The sequence below is a fragment of the Erpetoichthys calabaricus genome, chromosome 9 (assembly GCF_900747795.2).
Source record: "Erpetoichthys calabaricus chromosome 9, fErpCal1.3, whole genome shotgun sequence".
In the NCBI taxonomy this organism is placed as follows: Eukaryota; Metazoa; Chordata; class Cladistia; order Polypteriformes; family Polypteridae; genus Erpetoichthys; species Erpetoichthys calabaricus.
This window is the reverse complement of record NC_041402.2, coordinates 1,517,834-1,542,248: the sequence shown is the minus strand read 5'-3', so window position 1 is coordinate 1,542,248 and position 24,415 is coordinate 1,517,834. Positions and strand designations below refer to the sequence as shown.

Below are 24,415 nucleotides of genomic sequence, written 5' to 3'. Positions count from 1 at the left end.
CTCGTAAGATCCTGATTGTTGGGGACCTGAGTGGCTGGACCAGGCCAAGGGGCCGCCTGTTTGCGGCAGATAGAGGGTCATTTCTGGAGGGTGGGACTTGACCGCGTGTCTGCCTGGGGGGGTTGTCAACCGGGATCCCAAGTTGTTTCATCATGTAGTGGGTGTGGCAACGCATTGTACCAGTGCAGGTACCCCAGCTTGACTTGAATGTATATAATAAATATAACACACCTTATTTTTATGTCAGTAAGCAGACAATAAAATACTCTTAGGAAGTGAAATGTAAGATTAAACATAGCATTTTAAGTGTTTAGATGATGTAATTTATCTTTTCCTCAGAGTTATCACTTCCTCTACTGAAATCCTGGATCCCTTAGCTCAGATCTTGGAGAGTGTGCTTCAAGCAGACCAGCAGTTAATGGAAAGGACAAAGACTGAAGTTTATTCGGTGCTTATTTCTGTTTTACAGATCCAACGGTTGAATGGTGAGGATTTCTTCAAATGTTACACATTTTTCACAAATGCTTTAAGAAAGAAGTCAAATTACACGCACATTACTCTAGACACTTTTTCCACCTCCTTGTAGTCACAGTACAGCACATTTTTCTCCATTTCACGTTGTTAAGTCTTTTAACCATCACTATTGGTGCAGTTTTGATTATCGGTATAATTCAAATGAACACTACTGCCCTGTCCAGGGATTGTTCCTGCCTTGTGCCGATTCTTACTATGATTGGTTCCAGCTTCCTAACGACTCTGCTCAGGATAAGCGGCTTTGGGAATTGAATGTATGGATGTTTTATTTGCAGTTGCCATTGAAACCAAAGGTCACGTCTGAAGTGATACAAGGGACAAGTGTAATGCTGTCCCTTAAAAGCTTTCCAAGCCACTTGATATCCATCCATCCATCCATTGTCCAACCCACTGTATCCTATCTACAGGGTCACAGGGGTCCCAGCCAACACAGGGCACAAGGCAGGAACCAATCCCGGGCAGGGTGCCAACCCACCGCAGGCCACTTGATATGTTTCATAAAAACGGGATTGTTTACTAAATAACTGTTCTCATATTAGTTTACTACCCAATCTCAGAAGTGTAAAGGACACTTGTCTCACTATCTCTTGCACTAAACTTTTCCTTGAAATGAAAGCTATAAATTGCTTGTGATGTTTGTACTGCACACTTCTGAGTCAACATAACGTCTATCTTAGTGTTTGTGAAGATAGAAAATATACAGTAAATATTTTCAATCTCGAAATACCGAGATCTGAGTGAATGTTGTAATTTGTGTTTGTGTTACAGCAAAGATGGCAGTGAGTTTAAATGAGTTGTGTAGGCTGCTCTTTAATATGAACTTAGCAAAGTTATTTATTCATCACCTTTCATACATTAAATGTACTGTGAACACCAGGGGGCGCCACCGAGCCCCAAACCCCTGACACAACTATGCATAAACAGTCCTGGGTGCAAACAAACTTTTGTTATTTACAAAAATACCTTTAACAGGTTTCCTCCTTTTGATACATCCCAATACACCACAGCAAACAAAAGTTTTCTTCTCCTTTCTCCTTGATTCCTTCCGGGTGAGTTGTTGTCCAGCTCTTCTCCCAACTCTGACGCGCCTAGCTGAGATCGAGCAGCTTCTTTTATCTATGACCTGGGAGTACTTACGGTGCTGGGGCGTGACCTGTTGGAACCACTTCCGGGTTGACCGAAAATCCCTGAAAGTAGGGACTATTATGTATCCCAACAGCTCCCCCTGGTGGCTCCCACAGAACCCATCAGTCCTGCCCAAGTTGACGACAGATCCCAGCATGCCCTGTGGGTGTCTGTGTTGGAATCGAAACCTAGGGATACCGTCATCTGCTGTATTGGGGGTGAAAATGTTCATCTCCCCCGGTTGTTTCATTGGACTGGCTGCCTGGCCGGGTAAGGATCTTTGTTCAATCCCAGTCGGATACCAGTCCATGTGTGTTATCCGTTAAAAGTACATAAAAGTGTTCTGGAAATGATACAATTACGTAGGCAGGGAAAGAAGGTCATGTTTAAGGTATTATACATTTAGCCTATGAAGAATAAGAAATTATCATCAGTGTCATTGTTATTTCTTTTTTGGCTGAAACCATTATCATAGGTAACTTATAACATCTGAGATACAATTTTACATTTCCTTTGTTTTATTTCCAATGGGATCACAGGCAGACAACCTCAAGGTTTGAAGTTTAAACCTTTAACCACTACCTCACACTGCCTGCAAAGTCAGTTGTCCAAAGTTTTTCAATAAAAAACCTAAAAAAAAAAAATCAACGTGTACCTGATGTGTCACAGCCCTAAGTCTTAAGTACGCAATTGTAAAACGTTGGAAGATTCTGTTTAAAATAGCTCAGAGTTTGTAAAGTGAAAAGCAGACATGTTGCACTTGTGTTCCATTGTCATCAATGAGAAGTGAACCCAGCAGTTGCGTTGCTATGTTGGAGGTTTAGCAGGGAATGGAAGCAGGATTAATGAGCAGAGCAGAGCGTCCTGGAGAAGTGGTTTAAAAACCTGTTGTTAGCACATCCATTCATCAGAAAGCGGAGCAAAAGTGGCGTGTTTTAGAAGCAGAAGGCTGTCCATTTAATGGCGATATGGGCTAACCACTCATCCATCCATCCATTATCCAACGCGCTGTATCCTATCTACAGGGTCACAGGGGTCTTCTGGAGCCAATCCCAGCCAACACAGGATGCAAGACAGGAAACAAACCCCGGGCAGGGCGCACACACACACACACCAATTACACACTAGAGACCATTTAGGATCGCCAATCCACCTACCTGCATGTCTTTGGTCTGTGGGAGGAAACCCACGCAGACATGGGGAGAACATGCAAACCCCACGCAGGGAGGATCTGGGAAGCTAATCCAGGTCTCCTAACTGTGAGGCAGCAGCGCTACCCACTGCGCCACCGTGACGCCCACTAACCATTCAGAACTCCAAAAAAGGCGTAAAGTGGAGATGATGTGCAAAAACAGATCAGCAAAGTGTGTAGTGCGTAACGTGTGGAGTACACGATGACAAAATCAGAGCGGGGTAAAAATAAGCAACCGCTCTTTAACAACAATTATGTTGTCTGTTAGTTGGGCTTTTTCTCTGAATTTACTATCTTACTCTTCTTTATTTATTTATCTGGTTTAGTACAATGCTATATACTGTATACCCTGCCGTGAGCATGGGAAAGGCGCTATATAAATAAAATGTGTTATTATTATTATTATTTGAACATGTCAGATTTTGCCTTTGAATAAGACTTTTTTTTAAATGCATTTCGTTTATATTCAAATTGGTTTGACAGCCCTAAAGTTTACCTTCAAATAATATTCACTGCACTTTTTTCAAACGTTATGAACAATGCTGGATATCCTGTCTCTGACACCCCAACACTGAGGACAATGAATCATTCAGCAGAAGTGGGTCAAGAAACACGACTGGGGGTCCTTCATACCAACAGCAATACATCTGCACAACGCCTCACTGTGACTGTGATGGCCAAGTCACAACTTTTCTTTCTTTTGAATTTTCTTGCTTGTAGTCATACCAGCATGTGTTCAGATCAAAGTGTGTGTGCATATTTATTTATTTATTTGTTTACTTACTTATGTATCTATTTATGCATGTATTTATTTACAGAGCCTCTGTAAAAAGCCAAATTCCCTCTGGAGACAAAGTTCCATACATCCATCCATCCATCTTCTGTCTGTCTATTTGCTTCACAGGAATGAACGCCTGGGTCTCGGGGGGGAAAAGTCTATTTGTGTTTCTCATGGCATAGCTAAACTACGTGCAAAATATTAAACTGGGGCATACAAGTGATGCTTTTTTGTGTTTGGGGGGAAAAAAATAAAAGGTGTGATGGGATTATGATTCAGTATCGGAATTCAACAGAGTTTCTATTGTGGAGATTCAATTTTTTCCACCATTTTTCTTTGCTCTCATTATTTTCCTTATCAGATATTACACTGTATCTGCTAGTATAAAACCGGACATCCTGATTTCCCACACCAGATAACATATTGAGCGTCTCTCCTGCCCTTTCATTATCTGTCCATCAGTCCAGCCAGTGATTTTCTGTTATTCCTGCTGGTTTCTTTAGCGTATTCCCTAACTACAGTTGCTTACCATGCAGACTCCATCTCTCCTGAATTATCGCTGTGTCCTTATTTTGTTATGTAGTCTTACACTGCATGCATTTTTGTTGTAGTTCTATTTCTGTTAATTGCTTACAGTCCATTTACTTTGATGTATTTTTAAATTTCTCTCTACCACCTACATCTGTGTCTTGTCTTGAGTACCTTTTCTCGGCCCTTTCCTGAAATGTGCTTCACTCCTTAGGGTGCCATCTTGGCTCAGTCACGACTAGTCATCTCCTAACCCGTCTGCTCACAATCACTCTATTGGGAATTCCACTTTGTGAAAACAAAAAAGTGCGTGGTCATGACAGACAGCGGTGACATCTATAGTTGGTTCTGGTTCAAGCCTTTAACTGAACTGAAAGCAGATATCAACTATTGTTTAATGTGTGTGTGTGTGCTGCAAACTTGTGATTTGTGACATCTGGAGTCATATAATACAACGAAGAGCACTACATAAGAACAAACTGTTGTTGAGTTCCTTGGAACTCGTTCTCACTGAATTCTTTTAAACAGAAATGGGATTAGAAGTTAGGTTTCATTTCACTTACAGACCACTTGTTTGTGTTTTCAGTAAACGAGTTACCCCAGCTTCCTCAGCTGCTGCCAAGTGTTTGCGAGACTGTCCAGGAAGAAGCACTGGCCCTTCTGGACAGCACCCGACATGCCGCCTTGTTATCAGAGAGTATGACGGAGGACAAAGATAGCATGGATATGGATGCTTCTCCAAAGTCTTTTCACTCTGACGAGAGGGATGGGGTGAGATATGGAAATCTGCTTTAAACCATCAAGTGTCTGTTACCCACCCTCATTTACATGAATTGGAAGTTTTTATATTGTTTTTAAGAAAAAAATAATTGCAGTCTTTCCAGCCAGCTTTAACAATTGACTCTGCTTGCCACTGGTAAACTAAACCAGCATGTTTTCATAGTTTATTGTTTTCAGTTTAAACCTGGTTATAAGCATGTAGTTTACACAAATATTGCTTGTAAGTAAAGTCATTTTCAAGATGAACTGAATTTTCTTGAGATCCAGCTGTAGTGATTTCCCCAGTTGGGTCCTCATGCTGTACACTCATTGATCCTTTTGCCTTTCATCATTTCCCCCAGGTATGTGTGCTAGCTCTGCACCTACTCAAGGAGTTGTGCCGTGTTGACGCTAATGGTGACCACTGGCTACAGGTGATGCGGCGACTCCCCGTGCTTCCCTCCATCCTTGGCACACTGGAGTTGAGCTTGCGGGCCAAGCAGAACCTGCACTTCAGTGAGGCCACACTTCACCTTCTCCTGACACTTGCCAGAACTCCACAGGTAATACTCACCTTTAGATATCCTTACTAGTTCTTGAGTGCTAGCATTGACACAAACTGAATCCTTGCTGCCATTTTGCAGGGAGCAAAAGCAGTTGCAGGCGCTGGAGTAATTCAGAGCATTGGACTCCCTCTGCTCAGCGTATATGAAATCAGCTCAAATGGTACCTCTCAGGTAAGCTTTTGAAGTGGCGTCAGTCATGATTTAGTGCCTGGGCGTCTTTGCTGGTGCTGCTTGGTTTTACTTAAGTATTTTTTTTTTTGTTTTAACCAACGTGGTGGTATTTGCATCTTGATAACGGATGGTCTATTTTTTAACACTTCCTGGAAAATACATTTTCTTTTACCTTCCTCTTCTTTGTACACAAAGCAGTTTTGCAACTGGTGCTGCTTTAGCCTTGGCTTTACTATCCGCCATATTGTATTTTAGGTTAAGGAAATTATCGTCCTTTTACCTTCGAATTGTCAATGGTTTTTCACGTCCTAATACTTGTATGACTTCTTGCCAGAAATCTATATTAAAGTATATGGATTCTCAACCCTGACTTTCTTGGTGAGTAAAACTATCTGTCCACACTCACTACAACCAGTGGGGCAACGCACACTCTGTATGGACTGGGTCTTAGAAGAGAAGCTTCGCTAGTTCAGCGTTTGGGGACAGAATAATAAGTACTAAAAAACAGTGAAGCAAAAATTAATAAAAATTAGTAGAATACAGTAATGCATATATCTGTGACCTATGAGGAAAATTAATCAGCAAATGGCTCTGTACTTTGTGGTACATGGCTTTGGTACTGGCTCAGTAACAGCTCAGAACACACTGATCATATTTTCCCATTTAAGGTCCAATTTGGCACAGCAGACAGTATGCCTGTATATAAAATTTCACTTTGTCATTTCCTTTACCCAGAAACTAGTGCTGTTCAGGTGTTTGGAGACCCTCCACTTCAAAAAGTGGCCTTCCATCAAATTTATATTTCTTCCCCGTGGTCCTTTGAATATTTACAGCTTGTACCGAATCTGTAAATCTTCAAGTAACTAAGTGTGCCTCTGCTATATTAATAGCGTATGTGCTTTCTCCGATTTTTGTTCTGACTTGTGTGTTGTTTTTGGCAGTCACCTTGGGTTAAGTGAAAGTGTCTGCTAAATGTATCCTATGATCCTGTTTTAAGATAATACCATTAGGTATTTCAGTTTTCACTGTAAGTTCTATTTTAAGTTTTGGCCCATTTGAAACTCTTGTAGTGGTTAACAGCTACTGCAGCTGTTTCAGATGTGCTCCTCATTAAATGGCCATAAATGTCGCTGGAAGTTGGCAGCCAGTCACTTTTTATGTTGGCAGGCTTTAGCTAAACATGTCTTCTCCTTTGCAGAGTGGTTTCTCTAGGAAGTCCCAGGATGCTCCATCATGGTCTGGCGTGTATCGTCTTTCTATGTCTTTAATGGAAAGTCTCTTGAAGACCTTGCGCTATAACTTCCTAAATGAGGCCCTTGACTTTGTGGGAGTTCACCAAGAGCGTATTTTACAAGTAAGAACCATCAGGTGTTTCATTTGGGTTTATTCTGTATTATTTCATGTCCTTTTTACTTAAACATGCCGGTAGTTGGTATTGAGGCCAAGAGAGAAGGTGCCTGCTACTGTGTAATATGACACCCTCACATTTGCAATTTGAAGTCGGAAACCCAAGTGGAATTCTTTTTTTTTTTTTTTAGCTCAACTTGGTAATTTGGTTCTTTCTGTCTCAGAGGCCTCAAGATTGCAGCTTGCTTCTCTGTGCTGGAACACATAACGGAGATGGCTTGGGCCCTGAGCAGTTTCTCACTAGAGGCAGGATGTCTGATGCTTCTGTTATGTAAGTTGGAACTTGTACACTGCTAATTCTGTACCTCCTCATTCGCAGTGTCTGAACGCAGTACGCAGCGTGCAGAGTTTGGCCTGTCTTGATGAAGCCGATCACACCGTGGGATTCCTGTTACAACTATCTAACTTCTGTAAAGAGTGGCAGTTCCACCTTCCACAGCTGCTCCGGGATGTCCAGGTATGAGTGGTCCATGTTTTGCTGGTTGTCGACAGCAGCCTTTCTGATTCACTAGCCTTGTATAAAACAGATGAGTGACATACAACATTGGCATTGGCTGCCAAAAGGTAGAAATTGAAGTTAGCATCTGCTGCATCTCCTTCGGTTGAAGCCTTTCCACTGTTGCTCATTAATTTGTTCTATGCTTTTTAATTTTAATAAACAAACTACCTAACAGAGTCAGATTTGTTCATTATTCACATTAGTTGAACAAAAACTGCAAAAAAGTCAGGCTAAATTGAACATGTATAAATACAGATCTCACTGTGGATTCTCCTTATGTTCTCGAGATCCACTTTAATTTGATATGACGCTGACTGATACAACACTGATTGTGATTCTAGTTTGCTACAATATCTAAAGCAGCAGAAAAGTCGTAAAAACAGCTTATAAAAAACAATCATCAGGAGAGAAAACTCCAGTCTGAAGCTGTGTTTACACCTGTCATGTTGATGTATCCTTCTGCTTGTCTTGTGCTGATGTTGTCAATGTGAATTATTGTTCATTTTACACCATGTAGTACCGTTAGGCCAAGTAGCTAAGGTGTGGCTGTGAGCCACAACTTAGAGGTGCAGTCCTCATCACTGTGCGGCCTAAAGCAAAGAGCTCACTCTGTAATGTACTCTTTATTGAACCTGTAAAGCATCTTGGGAGGTATTAACAATGTGGTGTGCTTCGTAATTGTTGATCTTTGATACTTACATACTGTATGTTTGTTATAGAGTGCTTGATCAAAGATACTGTAAGTGACATGTCTGTTCTTGTATTTGCAGGTCAATCTGTCTTACCTTTGCCAGACGTGTACATACCTGCTGCACAGCAAGAAAATGCTGCACCTTTACCTTCAGGTACCGTTAACCATGTAACTGGGGAATAGCTGTCAGTAGCTCTGAGGCAAAGGATCTGCGCTGGTATCCGGAAGGTTGCCAGTTCAAATCCCATTACTGCCAGAAGGGATCCTGCTGCATTGGCCCCTTGAGAAGGGCCCTTAACCTTCAAATTGCTCCAGGGTTACTCTACAATGGCTGACTCTGCTCTGATCTCCAAAGAATATGTGAAAAGACAATTTCCCTGTGGGTATTGATAAAGTATATGCAAAAAAAAAAAAAGTATTGGGCTTAATTGTAGAGACCTACTGTGATTGTTACAACAGAAGGCTGAACTTGAGATTTTGTGTTTGGAATCATTATTAAAGACGTCTTTAGCAGATTGGTAACCTATATTTAAACAAAATAAACAGTCACATCCTGGTGTTTTTTGTGTTTGTAGACAAAGAGTGGAGATGGCGCCCCCACTGGTCCTCCTGCACAACCCCAACGTGCATCCCAAACTCCCTCCAAAGCACTGCATTCAGAACCAGTAGATGTGGAGCAGAGAGCTCTTCTTGCAGTCCAGAACAGCCTACTAAAAATCCTCAGCAAGACGCTGGCAACTTTACGGCACTTTACCCCCGATCTTTGCCAGATCCTGCTTGATCAGGTAAATACTCATCTGGTTTTGAGCAGTAAAGTGTGACTGGAAACTGTGTGAGCAACATTAGCTGAAATAACTGAATGTGCAGTGGCATTGGTGTGATTTGGGGGATATGCCAGATGTTTCAAACACTAACATTGAGGATATTGAGAACACATGCAAAAGCAAAATAAATTGGGCTGAAAACCTGTATAAACACTTTCTGGCATTAAGATACGTAGCATTCAGTTTGAGACGAGTGGTAATACACTGAGCAGCCTGGGGGGCTTGTGTGTACGTCTGAGCATTTGTGTTGAAATAAATACTCATTTATGATTTGACTCTAAACTTTGACTTGTTGCTCTTATACTCCTTTTTTGCTTACTCTTCACAGTCTCTTGACCTGGCAGAGTTCAATATCCTCTTTGTCCTGAGCTTCACAATGCCAGCCTTTGACTCTGATGTTGCTCCATCCTTTGGGACTCTACTGGCCACAATGAGTGTGGCGCTGAACATGTTGGGAGAGGTCAGACTGCTCAGTTCTGTCTTAGTCTTATTCTGATTTGATCAATGTATGCTACATGTCACATCTCTACTTTTAGCTGACTTGCCTAGTTTGGCAGGCAGTCTGGCTGACAAGCTGAAATGTGTGATGTTCTTGCCTATTATTTTTCTCTATGTACTGTGTTGTGCTGAAATATCAAAGCTGCAATAAGGGGAAATTCAGCAAAGACATCTGAAATTGCAAAATGCTGACTTGGCTCATTTTGTAGAAACAGAAAAATGCGGAGGAAAGGTCATGTTAACTGATGAGACAGACAAACTGAGCTTCAGAAGTTCTTTATATTACTCCTGTGAACAAAAGGTCGTAAATGCAAGCTATTGGCCGGCCTATGCTCTGAATTATGTGCAACAGAATTTGGTGTAAGGGTTATGTTGCGGACTACTAGCATTTAAGACCAATGTGCAGATCTCTTTTACTTAATTGGCTTTACTGCAGTTTGCATTTACAAGTCTTTATTATTAAACATTACAAACAGGCTGACCGAAAGAAGGAACCTGCATCGCTGAGCGTTGAGGCTTTGGCATCTGCTGAGGAAACCCAGTCACTGAGGTAAGTTTGGATTAGGAAGTTGATGGGTCACGACTTTATCACTGAGGTACAAAGGGTGCCTGTCTGACATATAAAAACCAACTGGAGAAGCATATATAATCATTTATATTTATATATGAGCGCTTTTATACACATTACACGGTTCAGGAGATTGTTACATTCTGGTGTAATATTGTGCTGTTTCGAGATAATTTGGCAATACCATTAGAATTTTTTAAAGACAAGGTAATAAGAGGAAGGCAATGTGGTAAAAACTGTGGATTATGGAATCAGTTCAAGAAAAAAAACAACATTTAGACAGTCAATATTCACTTAAACAATTGTGGTAAGAACAGGGAATTCTCAAACGTATCTATCCTATTCACTTAGATTGTCCAAAATAACATTAAGACAAGATTTGAAGGACCCTAAAGTCCAACATCCCCTTGATCACTTTGATGTGTCTGGTTCTTCGCATGAAGCAGAACTGTGTGAGATTTACCTTTTAATAAGTTTCCAACAGTGTCCCCATTTTGTTGTTAAAGAAATCATTGTAAAGTGACAGCTGGGATCCACTGTGTTAATGTCTTTCATGTTTTTAAACACTTCGATCATGTCCCTTCTTAATCTCTGTTTGCTTAAACTAAAAGAGTGCGACTCCTCCAATCTCTCCTCATAGCTCTCAGTCCTGGAATCAGCCTAGTTGCTTTCCTCTGGAGTGTCTCAAGTGCTGCTATGTCTTTTTTTTTTTTTTTTTTTGTAATTGGAGACCAAAATGGTACACAGTACAGTGAACCCTCCCGTGATAAATGAATTTTCGCGAAGTAGGATTCTTTATTTATAAATCGAATATTTTCGCAGTTAGAGTATAGAAAACCTGTTTACGACCTTCTAAATACGTTTTTTAACATTATTAGAGCCCTCTAGACATGAAATAACACCCTTTAGTCACCATTACACTCGTATTACCCAATATATTAGACAAAATAAGAGCAAATAAGACATATTAGATGTTACAAATATCATATTATTACTAGGCTCATCGACTTTTATCCTCAATTTGTGTGCACTCCATGTGTACATCAGGCATGTAAGTGTAGGGAATGAGAATATCAAAGTGCCCATTCATAATATCTCCCGAAGTTTTTTATCCCCTCAAGTGCCTGTCCAAAGTTGTACAATGTCAGCCCAAATCTGTACCGCTAAAGACGGAGTTTCATGCACTAAATAAGCTATAGATGAGAATAAGCAAGCACCATCTCCCCTGATATTTACTACGCGGTGAGGCATTTGTACTCCATCAACATTAATTATTTCCAGAGACATAATTTTGTCTATTTTTCCAGCACATCGCGCACAAAAGCAAGGGAACGATGGGAGCACCAGAACTCTGCTCACATCGCGTCGCTTCTTACCGCAAGCTGCAAGTAGTAAGTCTGTGATAAGCGGAATACTGCTACGCTTTGCACTCACGGGACGGAAGGACAATCCCGACCACTTTTATATAGTAGATTATTGTACTGTACATTTAATTACACACACACACAGTTCTTACACACAACCACTAACCTATGAAGGCACGAGCTCAGTAGGAGAGTCTTCAGGTGGTGCAGTATCTTCAGCAGGTGCGTCGTCGTCTTCTTCCGCTGAAGGAGTACTAGGAGTAGGCAGTGGGTGTCTGGGTGCGTGGCTGAAGAACATCTTGATAGGCAGTTGCTGGCGCTGTCTTTTCATATGCGTGAGGAGGCTTTTGTAGGGTATTGCCATCTTTGATCATATCCAAGAGTTTCACCTTCTCCTGGATAGTAAGCATCTTCCTCCGGTGCTTAGTTTTATTGTCAGAAGGCTTAGAAAAAGCAGCACGTTTAGGAGCCATCGTGGGGCTTAGGTAAAAGTTCTCAGAAAGCGCACGCGTAGTGACGTAAGCGTGTATGAGAAAAAATCGCGATAGAGTGAAGCCGCGAAAGTCGAAGCATGATATAGCGAGGGATCACTGTACTGCAAGCGAGGCCTCTGTAGTGTGTTATTCAACCTAAGCATAACCTCCCTTGTCCTGCACTTGTATATAACCTAACGTCCTAACTGTCTTGATGTGCTGATGAATCTGCTCCTACATTCTTTTCATAAGGGTGCTTTCAATTTTCAGATCTTCCATCATGTATTCAAATTTCACATTTCTACTTCTATCATTAATTCTTTACATTTATTTCCATTAAATTTCATCTGCCACAAATCTTCCCAAGCATGCATGCTGTTCAAGTCACTCTGTAACATTTTAGCTGATACTGTCATTCCTCCTAGTTTGATATCATGTGCAAATGTAACCAGCTTATTCATTACTAGGGGGCTCTGCCACCTGCTCGCTTTGCCCGCAAACCCCCGTGTTGGCCCTACGCGCTCGTCATTTCCCAGATCTGCCGCTTGCGATGCATCGTGCTGTGCTTTTGGATAAACACGAATATCAACTCTGTCTTTCGAAACTATTATCGCTGACAATTCGTCACATGTTTGTTTATTATCTATGCAAGCGTGATCTTTCGGATTCATATAGGAATCCAAGAAACCTTCTTTAACCGTGTTTTTCAGGTAAATTTCCTGTAAAGTGCGATACTTTTGGATGTATGGATTTGTATCCATTATTGGCTGTAGAGTTTCTAATACGACTGATCGTTTAACTCTTTCGCTTCTCCGTGATCATAAATATAAACCTGACCAAATTGTGGTTTCATTGAAATTAAACTTGTAGTAGCTCTGTCATATCACCTCTGTCCATATATTTGATCACTTTTCGCTGTTATGTTATTTCACCGTGTAATAATTTCTGTTTGTTAGCGCTAATGTGATCTTTACTTTTTGAGACTTTCAAATTTTAGTACTTTCAGAATTTCTAACCTGCTCTGCATGTGTATCGCACCAGCGTTTTTGAACCTCTTTACAACATTCTACTTTGTCTTCTACTCTGTCTTTTATTTCCGACCCTGCTTGGACCTGTTAGGTTTTCAAATCATCTCTTGGCACAAAGTCTCGTCTCACAGGACGTGAAATTATCTCTCTGAAAATGTCTCATCACGTCCCAAGATTTTCTTTATATAAAAGAGAGAGATATTCAAGCTTGTCTAGATGGTTTATATTAAAAAGAGTAGCGTACTTCCAAAAATTCACTCCGTTTGGAAATGTACAAAGTATTAGGTATGGGCCAGCTGAACCCTCAGCCTGTACACTGTGTGTGTCTTTCAGATTGCATTATTGGAAACTTGGCTAACAGTAAACAGTTTAGCTATTTATTTAAAGATCTTCAAAAGTTTAATGAGGCTGGATGAAAGTCAGATCAAGTAGGGGTGATGAAAAGTGTGTGTATCTGTCAATCTGCCTCATATTGCAACTCATTTAACAGGAAAGTAGCAGGTGACTGGTACAGGACACAAGCAGAAGTCAAGTTCATTGTGAAGGGCTTTATACTCTGCTTTTCCAGGCCTCTGCACCACCATTTTTATAATGATGCTCGTCTTGACTGGTGCTGTGCTAGCGTTGATTGTATTTATCTCTCAAGGGCTTTAGAAGGAACGTGTCTCAAGATCTGTAGAAAGTAAGAAGTCTTGGCCCTTCTAAACACGGTATATTAATTGTTTAAAGTAAAGGTAGAACTAAGAAGCTGCTCTGCTGAACTTAAGATATTCACTGACGTTTGTTTTCAGAATATGTGTTTCTAGGAAGGCTTGTTTATTCCTAAAAAGCTTGATATTTAACAAGACAATCAAGTCTAGGTAACTTCTAAATTAAAAACATATTAAAAATCCAGATAAAGAGAAGAAAGTTGAACATGTGAAGCTGAACTGCATCTGGTTGCTGTAGCTCCATCTCCAATGAATGTTTTTGAGCAGATTGTTTGTAATAAAGAGGTAAATTGCAGCTAGGAAATAACTGTCCTTTGTCATCCAAATAGTTAACTGTTGCCTCACAAGGATGGCTTCTTTGTCCAGTAATGTACATTTTATACACATAGTGCTGTGAAAAAGGATTTGCCCCCCATCCTGATTTCTTATTTTTTTGCATGTTTGTCACATTTAAGGGTTTTAAATCATCAAAACAAATTTAAATATTAAGCAAAGATATCCCAAGTAAACACAAAAATGCAGTTTTTAAGTGATTTTATTTATTAAGGAAAAAAACTATCCAAGCCTTTGTGAAAAAGTAATTGCCCCCCTTGTTAAATCATGAAGTAACTGTGATTAATCACATTTTTTTGGAAAGCTGAGTTCAATTTTACCAGCCACACACCCAGGCCTGATTACTGCCAGACCTGTTGAATCAAGAGATCACTTAAATAGAGCTGGTCAGACAAACTGAAGTAGGCCAAAAGATCCCAAAAAGGAAGACATCATGCTGCGATCTAAAAAAATTCAGGAAAAGATGAGAAACAAAGTAATGGACATCTATCAGTCTGGAAAAGGTTACAAAGCCATTTCTAACGCTTTGGGACTCCAGCGAACCACGTCAAGAGCCAGTATCCACAAATGGAGAAAACATGAAACAGTAGTGAACCTTCCCAGTAGTGCAGTGACAACTCATCCAAGAGGTCACAAAAGAACCCAGAACAACATCTAAAGAACTGCAGGCCTCAGTTAAGGTCAGAGTTCATGACTTAACCATACGAAAGAGACTGGGCAAAAATGGCATGCATGACAGAGTTCCAAGGCGAAAACCACTGCTGACCAAAAAGAACATAAAGGCTTGTCTCATGCCAAAAAACATCTTGATGATCCCCAAGACTTTTGGGAAAATATTCTGTGGACTGATGAAACAAAAGTTGGAACTTTTTTCAAGGTGCACGTCCCGTTACATCTGGTGTAAAAGTAACACAGCATTTCAGAAAATGAACATCATACCAACGGTCAAACATGGTGGTGGTGGTAATGTGATGGTCTGGGGCTGCTTTGCTGCTTCAGGACCTGGACGACTTGCTATGATTGATGGAACCTGGAATTCTGCGGTCTACTAAAAAAACCTGAAGGAGAATGTCCGGCTATCAGTTTGTGACCTCAAGCTGAAGCGCACTTGGGATCTGCAGCAGGACAATGATCCAAAATACACCAGCTAGTCCACCTCTGAATGGCTTAATAAAAACAAATTGAAAGTTTTGGAGTGGCCTGGTCAAAGCCTGGACTTGAATCTTATTGAGATGCTGTGGCATGACCTTAAAAAAGCGGTTCATGCTCAGAAACCCACCAATGTGGCTGAATTGAAACAATTCTGCAAAGGAGGGTTGGCCAAAATTCCACCACAGCGATGTGAAAGACTCATTGCCAGTTATCGAAAACGCTTGATTGCAGTTGTTACTACTAAGGAAGGCACAACCTGTTATTAGGTTTAGGGGGCCATGTAGGTTTGGATAGTTTTTTTTTTCCTTAATAAATAAAATCATCACTTAAAAACCACATTTTGTGTTTTCTTGGATTATCTTTCTCTAATATTTAAATTTGTTTGATGATTTGAAACATTTAAATGTGACAAACCTGCAAAAAAAAAAAGAAATCAGGAAGGAGGCATATACTTTTTCACAGCACTATATGTCAGTATTGAGCTTCCTATCTGACTTGAACACTATTTTACAGAGTATGCTTCTGATACATTGAATTTTATTAGATGTTGTGCTGTTATCTTTTTCAAGGTAATTATGAAGCAAACAGAAGAGGCCTTTCCAAAGTTTAGATGCACAAGACCTACAGCCCCCTGTGCTCATATCAATGGAGAATTGCAGGAGTAAATCCCATCCATGTTTAGGAATCCCAAGTTAATGCTACCTGACCATACCCTGAGTTCATTTAACTAATTTCAGCCCACATAGACATTTGGCTCAGTTTTGTGGTAGGTGAAGGTGATCATTATTTTTTTTATTATTTTATTAGATCTCTTCTGATGTTTACCATGGAAAACTGCTTCTACGTGTTGATCTCCCAGGCACTCCGCTATCTTAAAGATCCCAGCTTTCATATCCGAGACAAACAACGAATGAAACAAGAATTAAGCTCAGAGCTGGTATGTATTGTCTATTTATTTTATTGCTCTTAACCTTTTTGTTTCTCACAAGTACTTACTGACTACCTACCACTGGTCATTGTGTTGGGGAACATTTTACATGAGACTACCATCATTCCTGGGCAGTGGCTGTGGTGCCTGTCAGCCATTTATCCAGACAGGCTTTAAAGTAAATTGAGCATTTTAACACTTTATTAATGTACATGTGTATTTAGTTTTGGGATTTTCCAAAAAGTAACAAAACAGTTGCAGATAATGTCACTCTTCGCTAAAGTTTTACTGCAGTGAATTCAAGCACTAGTGATATGTGCAACTGCCAAATTGACAAGCAAATGAGTATTGCAAAAATAAAGGTGAGAAGTTAATGGAAAGTACAAGCAATGACCTGGCATTTAAATTACTCCAACAGTCCCTTCTGCATGAATGAGTGGGTTGAGATGGAGTAAAGCCAGCTTGAGGTTAAATACACAGGGAAGTGTGCCATTGCAGCTTGGAAGCTGGAGAGATCACTCTTTAGTACCTCAAGGTGGAATGGCTTCCAGTTCAAGAGCAGCGCTGAACATTGTAAAAACTGAAGAGCAAAATCTTTAGATTACTGAACGTAATTGTTCATTTTTTTTAAATTCCCATCAAAAATATTAAGTATTCTTTATAGATATGAGAAAAGAGTGGAAGAGAGGTGAATAAGAGAGTGCAGGCAGGGTGGAGAAGAGTGTCAGGAGTGATTGGTGACATACGGGCATCAGCCAGAGTGAAAGGGAAGATCTACAGGACAGTAGTGAGACCAGCTATGTTATATGGGCTGGAGACAGTGGCACAGGAGACAGAGCTGGAGGTGGCAGAGTTAAAGAGGCTAAGATTTGCATTGGGTGTGACAAGGATAGACAGGATTAGAAATGAGGACATTAGAGGGTCAGCTCAGAGTCAGAGAGGTGAGATTGCATTGGTTTGGACCTGTGCAGAGGAGAGATGATGAGTATACTGGGAGAAGGGTGCTAAGGATAGAGCTGACAGGGAAGAGGAGAAGAGGAAGGCTTAAGAGGAGGTTTATGGATGTGGTGAGAGAGGACATGCAGGTGATGGGTGTGACAGAACAAGATGAGTAGGACAGAAAGATATGGAAGAAGATGATCTGCTGTGGCGACCCCTAACAGGAGCAGCCGAATGAAGAAGATTCTTTATAGATATGAGGGTGCTTGATCCAAATATGGGAACAAAATTGCTCTATCACATTCAGTTTTTGACAGTTTTGGGGGGCACTTTTAGAGGAAAAAAAAGTATACCGTATTTTTAAAATGAATTGTTTAGACATTTAATTGTTTTAAATGTAATTATTACTTACAAAAAGTAGTCACTTGGTAGTCTGTTTTCCTCTTTTAATTCCTCTCTCCTTCCTACTATAATGTCTCTCCATTTGTGCAGTGTCCTGGTCCAGTGTCCCTCTCCTTGCTCCTCAGAGTCCCCACCCATTTTTCTCAAGTTTTGACATGGAGACTTGATCCAAATTAGAGTGTAGGACACGGACATTTTAAAGAAACGAAGCATCCAAGTACTAGACAGACCAGTTCCTCATAGTTTTCCATCATTTTTTTTCCCAAGAAAACTGTGGCACAATTTTTTTTCTCTCAGTAGATGTAGGGTGTGTATTCTTTGACCATTGGCTTACATGTCACCTGGTCCATTCAGTGGATGGAAGGATCAGCCCGACCTTGCATTTGTGTGTAAAAACTATTTAAACAACAACTTTTTCTCTCTTCTGCACAATTAAAATGTATTCTCCTAACCTTAAGAGATTTATATTTAGCCTATTTTATAGAAATAGAGAGTAGAAAAATACATACTGAGAGTAAACACGGCGTAGCAGATATTTGATTTTGGGTTGCGTCCAACACTAAGGAAAAGGGAAAAAAAATCTGACCATAAAAAAAAACTTGTGCCATAAAACAGACTTAACCTTTTTAATTTTTTTTAAATGGTGTCTACAACAAACTGTTTCTGCATAATATCAGATTTAGTGAAAGAGCAAATCCAACTTCAGTCATGAATTCAGCACACCTACGTCAGTAAAGTACACAGATTGTTTCTTTTTTTTGCGCTTGAGGATTTTGTGGGCTAATCTGATGACCGTGACTCCGACAGAAGCCCTTGTAGAAAGTTTTATTCTGCCTTCAACTGCCATCCCTCTCTTTTCCTCTTTCTGTTTGTTGTTTTGATGGAAGGATTGCTTTCTGATGGGGCTGAGTGGTAATGGCAAACAAAATAATGTCTCGATATTTTTAAACATTTTGCCAATACAGGTGCATCTCAATAAATTAGAGTATCATTGAAAAGTTAATTTATTTCAGTAATTCAATTCAAAAAGTGAGACTCGTATATTATTCAGATTCATTACACACAGAGTGATGAATGTCAAGCGTTTATTTCTTTTCATTTTGCTGATTATGGCCTACAGGTAATGAAAACTCAAAATCCAGAATCATAGAAAATTAGAACATTACATAAGACCAATAAAAAAAAAAGATTTTTAATACAGAAATGTTGGGCTACTGAAAAGTCTGTCCAGGTGCGCACTCAATACCTGGTCGGGGCTCCTTTCGCATGAATTACTGGCATGGAGGTGATCAGCCTGTGGCACTGCTGTTATGGAAGCCCAGGATGCTTTGATAGCGGCCTTCATCTCGTCTGCACTGTCAGGTCTGGTGTCTCTCATCTTCCTCTTGATAGATTCTCTATGGGGAGAATGTTCTATGGTCAAGTGAGTTTGTTGGCCAATCAAGCACAGTGATACACACCATGGTCATTAAACCAGGTACTGGTACTTTTGGCAGTGTGGGCAGGTGCCAAGTCCTGCTGGAAAATGAAATCAGCATCTCCATAAAGCTTGGCAGCAGAGGGAGGCATGAAGTGCTCTAAAATGTCTTGTTAGACGGCTGGTTGCACTGACTTTGGACTTGATAAAACACAGTGGACTAACCCCAGCAGATGACATGGCTCCGCAAATCATCACTGACTGTGGATCTCAAGCAACTTGGACTCTGTGCCTCTCCACTCGTCCTCCAGACTCCTTGATTTCCAAATGAAATACAAACTTGACTTTCATCTGGAAAGAGGACTTTGGACCACTGAGCTGTTAACAGTCCAGTCTGTTTTCTCCTTAGCCCAGGTGAGACGCTGCTGACGTTGTCTCTGGTTCAGGAGTGGCTCGACACAAGGAATACTGTGACAGTTGTAGCCCACATCCCTGATACACACATCTGTGTGTGGTGGCTCTTGAAGTGCTGACGCCAGCTGCAGTCCACTCCTTGGGTATCTCCTCCAAATTCTTCACAATCCTCTCAAGGCTGCGCTTCTCCCTGTTGCTTGGGCACCTTTTTCTGCTGTCACATTTTTTCCTTCTACTCAACTTTCCATTAATCTGCTTGGACACAGCACTCTGAACAGCCAGCTTCTTTAGCAGTGACCTTTTGTGGCTGTCAACTGTCAATGATGGTGTGGCCTACTGAAGCAGACTGAGAGACCATGTCAAGGCTCAGGTCACCTTTGCAGGTGTTTTGGGTTCATTAGCTGAGTGGAGTGTCACTCCGTCACTCGACAATATGGAACTTTGTCACAATATTCTAATTTTCTGTGATGCTGAATTTTGGGTTTTCATTAGTTGTAAGCCATAATCGGCAAAATGAAAAGAATAAACGCTTGAAATACATCACTCTGTGTGTAATGAATCAATATAATATAGGAGTTTTCACTTTTTGAATTGAATTACTGAAATAAGTTTTCAATGATACTCTAATTTACTGAGATGCACCTGTACTGGTGACACGTGCCGTCACTTCAGTCTTTCTGTTGGCGCTGAGTGATGATGGCAAACAAAATAATGTCTCGATATTTTTAAACATCTTGCCAATATGCAATATCTATCTCGATAATTGTTTTTCTTTGAAACGGCTTGTAAGGAGCCTTTATGTAATATAACCTGATGTTCAAACACTGCAAACTCTTTTACTTTAATAAATGTAGTAGACTGATAGTTCTGAAGCAGCCCAGTTACACACAACACACATTTGGTGTGTAGCAGCTCTGTATGGTCAGTGGTATCGTCCGCATTATTACCTGTGTGTAATAAATAAGTAGAATACGTGTTATCCTTCCTATTCTGAAATGTTTTACAGGACCCCTATTTTCCAAAATAGTCCAAACATTTGGTCATTAGAAGTTAATGACGTTTCCCTCATCGACACACACGCTCCTTCCCAGTGTGTTTCACTCCCGTTTGTCGGAGGTGTGCAGGCCGTGACCACAACACCGCAGCCGCCACTGCTCTGATCAGATTGTTCCTGTGCTTCATATAAGGCCTCTTGATCGTAGAGGGAGTCTTATCTGAAGAGAAGCCGACTCCATTAAACGTACGGTTATGTAGAGGACTGCAGGTGACCTGTAGTTACAAAGTGTGATTTCGGAGCCTGTCTTTATACTTTAGGGAGAGATTTCTCAGCATAAAATGTAAGACCTGGCAAGTCTGGAGCAGCCATCTGTACCATGTTACACGTATATACAGTAGGTATGGGCCACGTCTTTGACTGTGTATGAGGTCCCCATGTTTTCTTTCCATTTACAGGACTGCACTCCTCAAGAGAAGAATCCATTCGCTTAGTTTATGCAGGGAGTGGGCCAGTGAGGCTAGCAGGCGTAGAGCAGACTGATCTCCAAAAGTTTAGTGTTTGAGGTGAGGTCAGACCGTCAGTCCATCTCCATATCAATGTGTTTTAGCAATCAAACCATCATTCTTCTCTTCCTTCTCACTCTGCCTCTATGTGTGTCTTCGGTGTTACTGCTTGGTCAGCTTACTGTGTTATCAGAACCCAAAAATAAAAACGGCAGAACACGATACTCTCGATGCAGCGTAATTTAATATTGTCGATATGTGATCATTATTTGATATGTTGCCATATTTTTCATCTAACTAGAATACTGAAATGTGAAATTGCACTTATTCTACTAAAAAATTGACCACAGTGTTGAACATAAATGACGAGAATTGATTTTGCAGTAATGGGGAGAAGTCTCAGTGGTCTGGGGATCCTGTTGTCTCAAATACGTGACCTCTGTGTTTGGGGGCTGCTGCTCTAGAGCTGCTTTCTCTTGATGTTTCCACTTGGCCTCAGTATGCTGTCTTAATCATTTTATTAGTACTTCTTACATTTTTGATGTTCCTTGTAGATGCGGCCGGTTTTCTTGGATTGCATTAAGGCGATGAAGTGCAGGTTTGAGCACAGAGGTCCTGACGTTGTCTCGTTTTGCTTTTCTCCCCACAGAGCACACTCCTGTCTAGCCTGTCACGCTACTTCCGCCGGGGTTCGCCATCATCGCCCGCTGGGGTGACACTGCCATCCCCTCACAGCAAGCCTTCATCTGTGGGCTCCAAAATGAGCCTGGAAAGCCAGGAGCCCCTCATTCAGTTGGTACAGGCTTTCATTAGGCATGTCCAGAGATAATTCATAGGTCAGTTCCTTTTTTATTTTATAGGAAATTAAGCAACTAATTGTAAATAAAAGAAATGACAAAGCCAGTGCTCCGTATGTGACACCTGTTTATACAAACAAAACTGAGGAAGGTGACCATTTTATTTTTTTTTTATTATTTGCTGTACAGTAACAACAAGAGAGGACGTGTAGGTGTGAGGTGACCTGTGTGACATGTCAAACGCGGGACCCCAATGTCTTGTCTGTCTGAGTTTTAAGTTCTTTGTTCTTCTCAAGTCCTTTTCAACTTTCCCTCACACTGGCCAGTTAATTTATACTTTAAGAAGGTGCTGAGGATGGTTTGAAACGCCAGCACTACTCCTAATCCGTCATTCCTGATGGCTAAAACCCCCAAGGAGCACTGCGTGGAAAGTGAAGGAGATGGACTGCAGTAGTTTAATGACATGAGGTCACAATGTGGCATGTCATGATTTGAAGGAAACTTGCATTGCAGTTGGGGATGACGACGCCAGTAAGGTCGTTTTGATGTGCTTGTCAGTCTGCTGCCTATCACAAAGGCACCGGACCACCAAGTACAGGGTGCTGCCCCTCCTCACCACGCTTTTAGTATCTGTTTTACTTGAAAAGAGCACAAGTGCTGCGACAAGGAGCCCTTCAATGGGACCGAATGAGTTTTAGCGTCTTTGGGATTTTATGTGCTTTTTCTTGTGCGCGTGCACGTGTGTGTGTGTTAGAAATGCATTGTGGGTATGTCCCCGCGCTCATGAATGAAATGTCTGTTTGATTTGCATATTATAAAAGAGTGGCTTACACAAGCACAAACCTGACCAACATATGTATATAGCATTTTTGTTATCCTACTTTCATATTTATATCATTAAAAGTCTTTTATAGCAAATGATGTCAAATGTGCTTTGTCGTGTTGCGGCGAGTCTGCTCATTGGCTTTCTTGGAGCGTCTTTGAAGTCCCCAGTGTGACCTGCTACCTTGTGTGTAGATTCACATCTGGCCACGGTAACGTCAAGCTGCCGTTATTGGGAGTCGTAGGTGTTGGCATTCGGCTGAGCGAGATCAACAATCTTGGCGGTCCTCCCAGTGATGTCCTCGTCCTGTCAGCATTGAACACGAGAGTATTCAGGGAATGTCACCAGTAAGACGTTCAGTGACCCCTACGCCACCTGCTAGTGACACACACATATGTGGTTCGCTGACTGACTCGTCTTGTAATGGCTGTCGTCTCTCAATGACGTACGTTTACATTTTAACTGTCACTTTTGGTCCTCAAAGTCCTCATCAAAGTAAACAAAATGTCCGCATGGCGTAACGTTCAACTTCAGGCCCTGACACACTGTAGTGGTCGTGAGGAGCTCAGATTCTCGTGGTATAACAAAGGTGATTTGGTTCATTTAGAAGACCCCAGGAACACACGCAGCCTTGACGTGGCGCGCACACACAGGGACACGTGACACTGCAGTTCAATTGTAACACACGAGTGTGCGTGTATGGAATAAACCGTGGACAGAAAAACAAGTAAAGAAATGACGCGCACACAGAAACCCACCTGAAAAACACCAATGGTGATGATTACCGAAACAAAGATACAAAAGAAAAGTCGACAAACACGTGAAGGCTCTAAATGATGAATGGCAGACCCTCGCGCCGCAGTCCAGCTTCACAGATGCAGATGACGGTGATGAATGAAACAAATGAAAAGTCGAGTTTGCTTTGTGGTGAAGTGTGGCAGTTAAGCGCATGCCATGAAGACGATTTCCATTCCAGACGCGACCACGTGAACCATCTGACATGGGACCAGAAAACAAGTCCAGCGAAATCTCAAATCCTCGGGGAGAACATAATTGTAATGCCACGCAGGATGATGACGGCTCTCCTCTGCTTCGTACAGCTCGCATTTAAATTCAGTGCCTCGTTGTCTTTCTCTCCGCGCCGGTGGCAACAGCTGTGCAGTGACGCAATGATGCCGAGGCTGCTGGGAATTGCAGTCCATTTTATGTAGCGCTGCTGCAATCCTGCTCGGCTTCTCTGGTGATTTTCTGTTTCACACTCTGTTTACGTATTCTTAGCACTCTTAGGACTTACAGTTGTGTACCTGACGTCCCCAGTGACTGATTGTTAGGGGCGGGCCCTGTGTAGGTGAGGGCTGACAGCCAATGAGCACTCACCAGGAAGTCCAAAGCACATAAACATTCTGAGCAGCTGCATATGTGCCGTCGCTGCTCTACAGGACCTCCAAAGGTGTTGTGTGGTCTCAGGACGTTAGCAGCAGATCCACAGAGTCCAACTTGGATTGGGATCTTGTCGAGATTTTTGTTGGGTCTCCTGCAAGACCCTGACTGTGGGTTTGTATGCTGAATATTCTTTAACAAAGGCTAAAGCAGAAACATCTCGTTTGTGTTGTGATTGATGTGCTTGGATTATTGGATTATTATCATAAGCAGGATGGCCTTTCGACCGCACCATTCTATGTGTGGAGTTCACGCCCTCGGAAACACTAGCAACAGAAAAAGCTGACGAGGAGAAGAGACGGAGATGAACACCGAAGCAAAGAGCAAAAGTGGAAAGTCAAAGAAGCGGGCCTGTTGAACGAGAAGATCAAAGTGAGAATCGTTTAAGAAGTTTTCTTTAGGATTGCATCCGTAAACTTGGATCGTGATGGCATAAAAATTCAACCCGACCTCCCATGTCAGGTATGACCGCACAGGCTGCACTCCACCGCTATGAAACGAAAAGGCAGAAAAGTGAATGTGATAACACTAAGTGAATTGAGAGCTGGAGCTAAA

At 41.4% G+C, this 24,415-nt stretch overlaps 1 protein-coding gene across 1 annotated transcript in view; it reads left to right on the top strand.

Moving 5' to 3' along the window:
- nup188 (nucleoporin 188) overlaps positions 1 to 22,515 on the top strand; it is a 126,481-nt gene extending 103,966 nt beyond the window's left edge. The window contains exons 33-44 of the mRNA XM_028809068.2: positions 340 to 485; positions 4,744 to 4,928; positions 5,279 to 5,479; positions 5,561 to 5,653; positions 6,852 to 7,007; positions 7,380 to 7,517; positions 8,330 to 8,404; positions 8,826 to 9,035; positions 9,403 to 9,534; positions 10,049 to 10,122; positions 16,008 to 16,137; positions 21,450 to 22,515. Coding sequence (XP_028664901.1) covers positions 340 to 485; positions 4,744 to 4,928; positions 5,279 to 5,479; positions 5,561 to 5,653; positions 6,852 to 7,007; positions 7,380 to 7,517; positions 8,330 to 8,404; positions 8,826 to 9,035; positions 9,403 to 9,534; positions 10,049 to 10,122; positions 16,008 to 16,137; positions 21,450 to 21,629 — 1,720 coding nt within the window. The 3' untranslated portion in view covers positions 21,630 to 22,515. The remainder of the gene's footprint in view (positions 1 to 339; positions 486 to 4,743; positions 4,929 to 5,278; positions 5,480 to 5,560; positions 5,654 to 6,851; positions 7,008 to 7,379; positions 7,518 to 8,329; positions 8,405 to 8,825; positions 9,036 to 9,402; positions 9,535 to 10,048; positions 10,123 to 16,007; positions 16,138 to 21,449) is intronic.
- Positions 22,516 to 24,415: the final 1,900 nt, after the last annotated feature.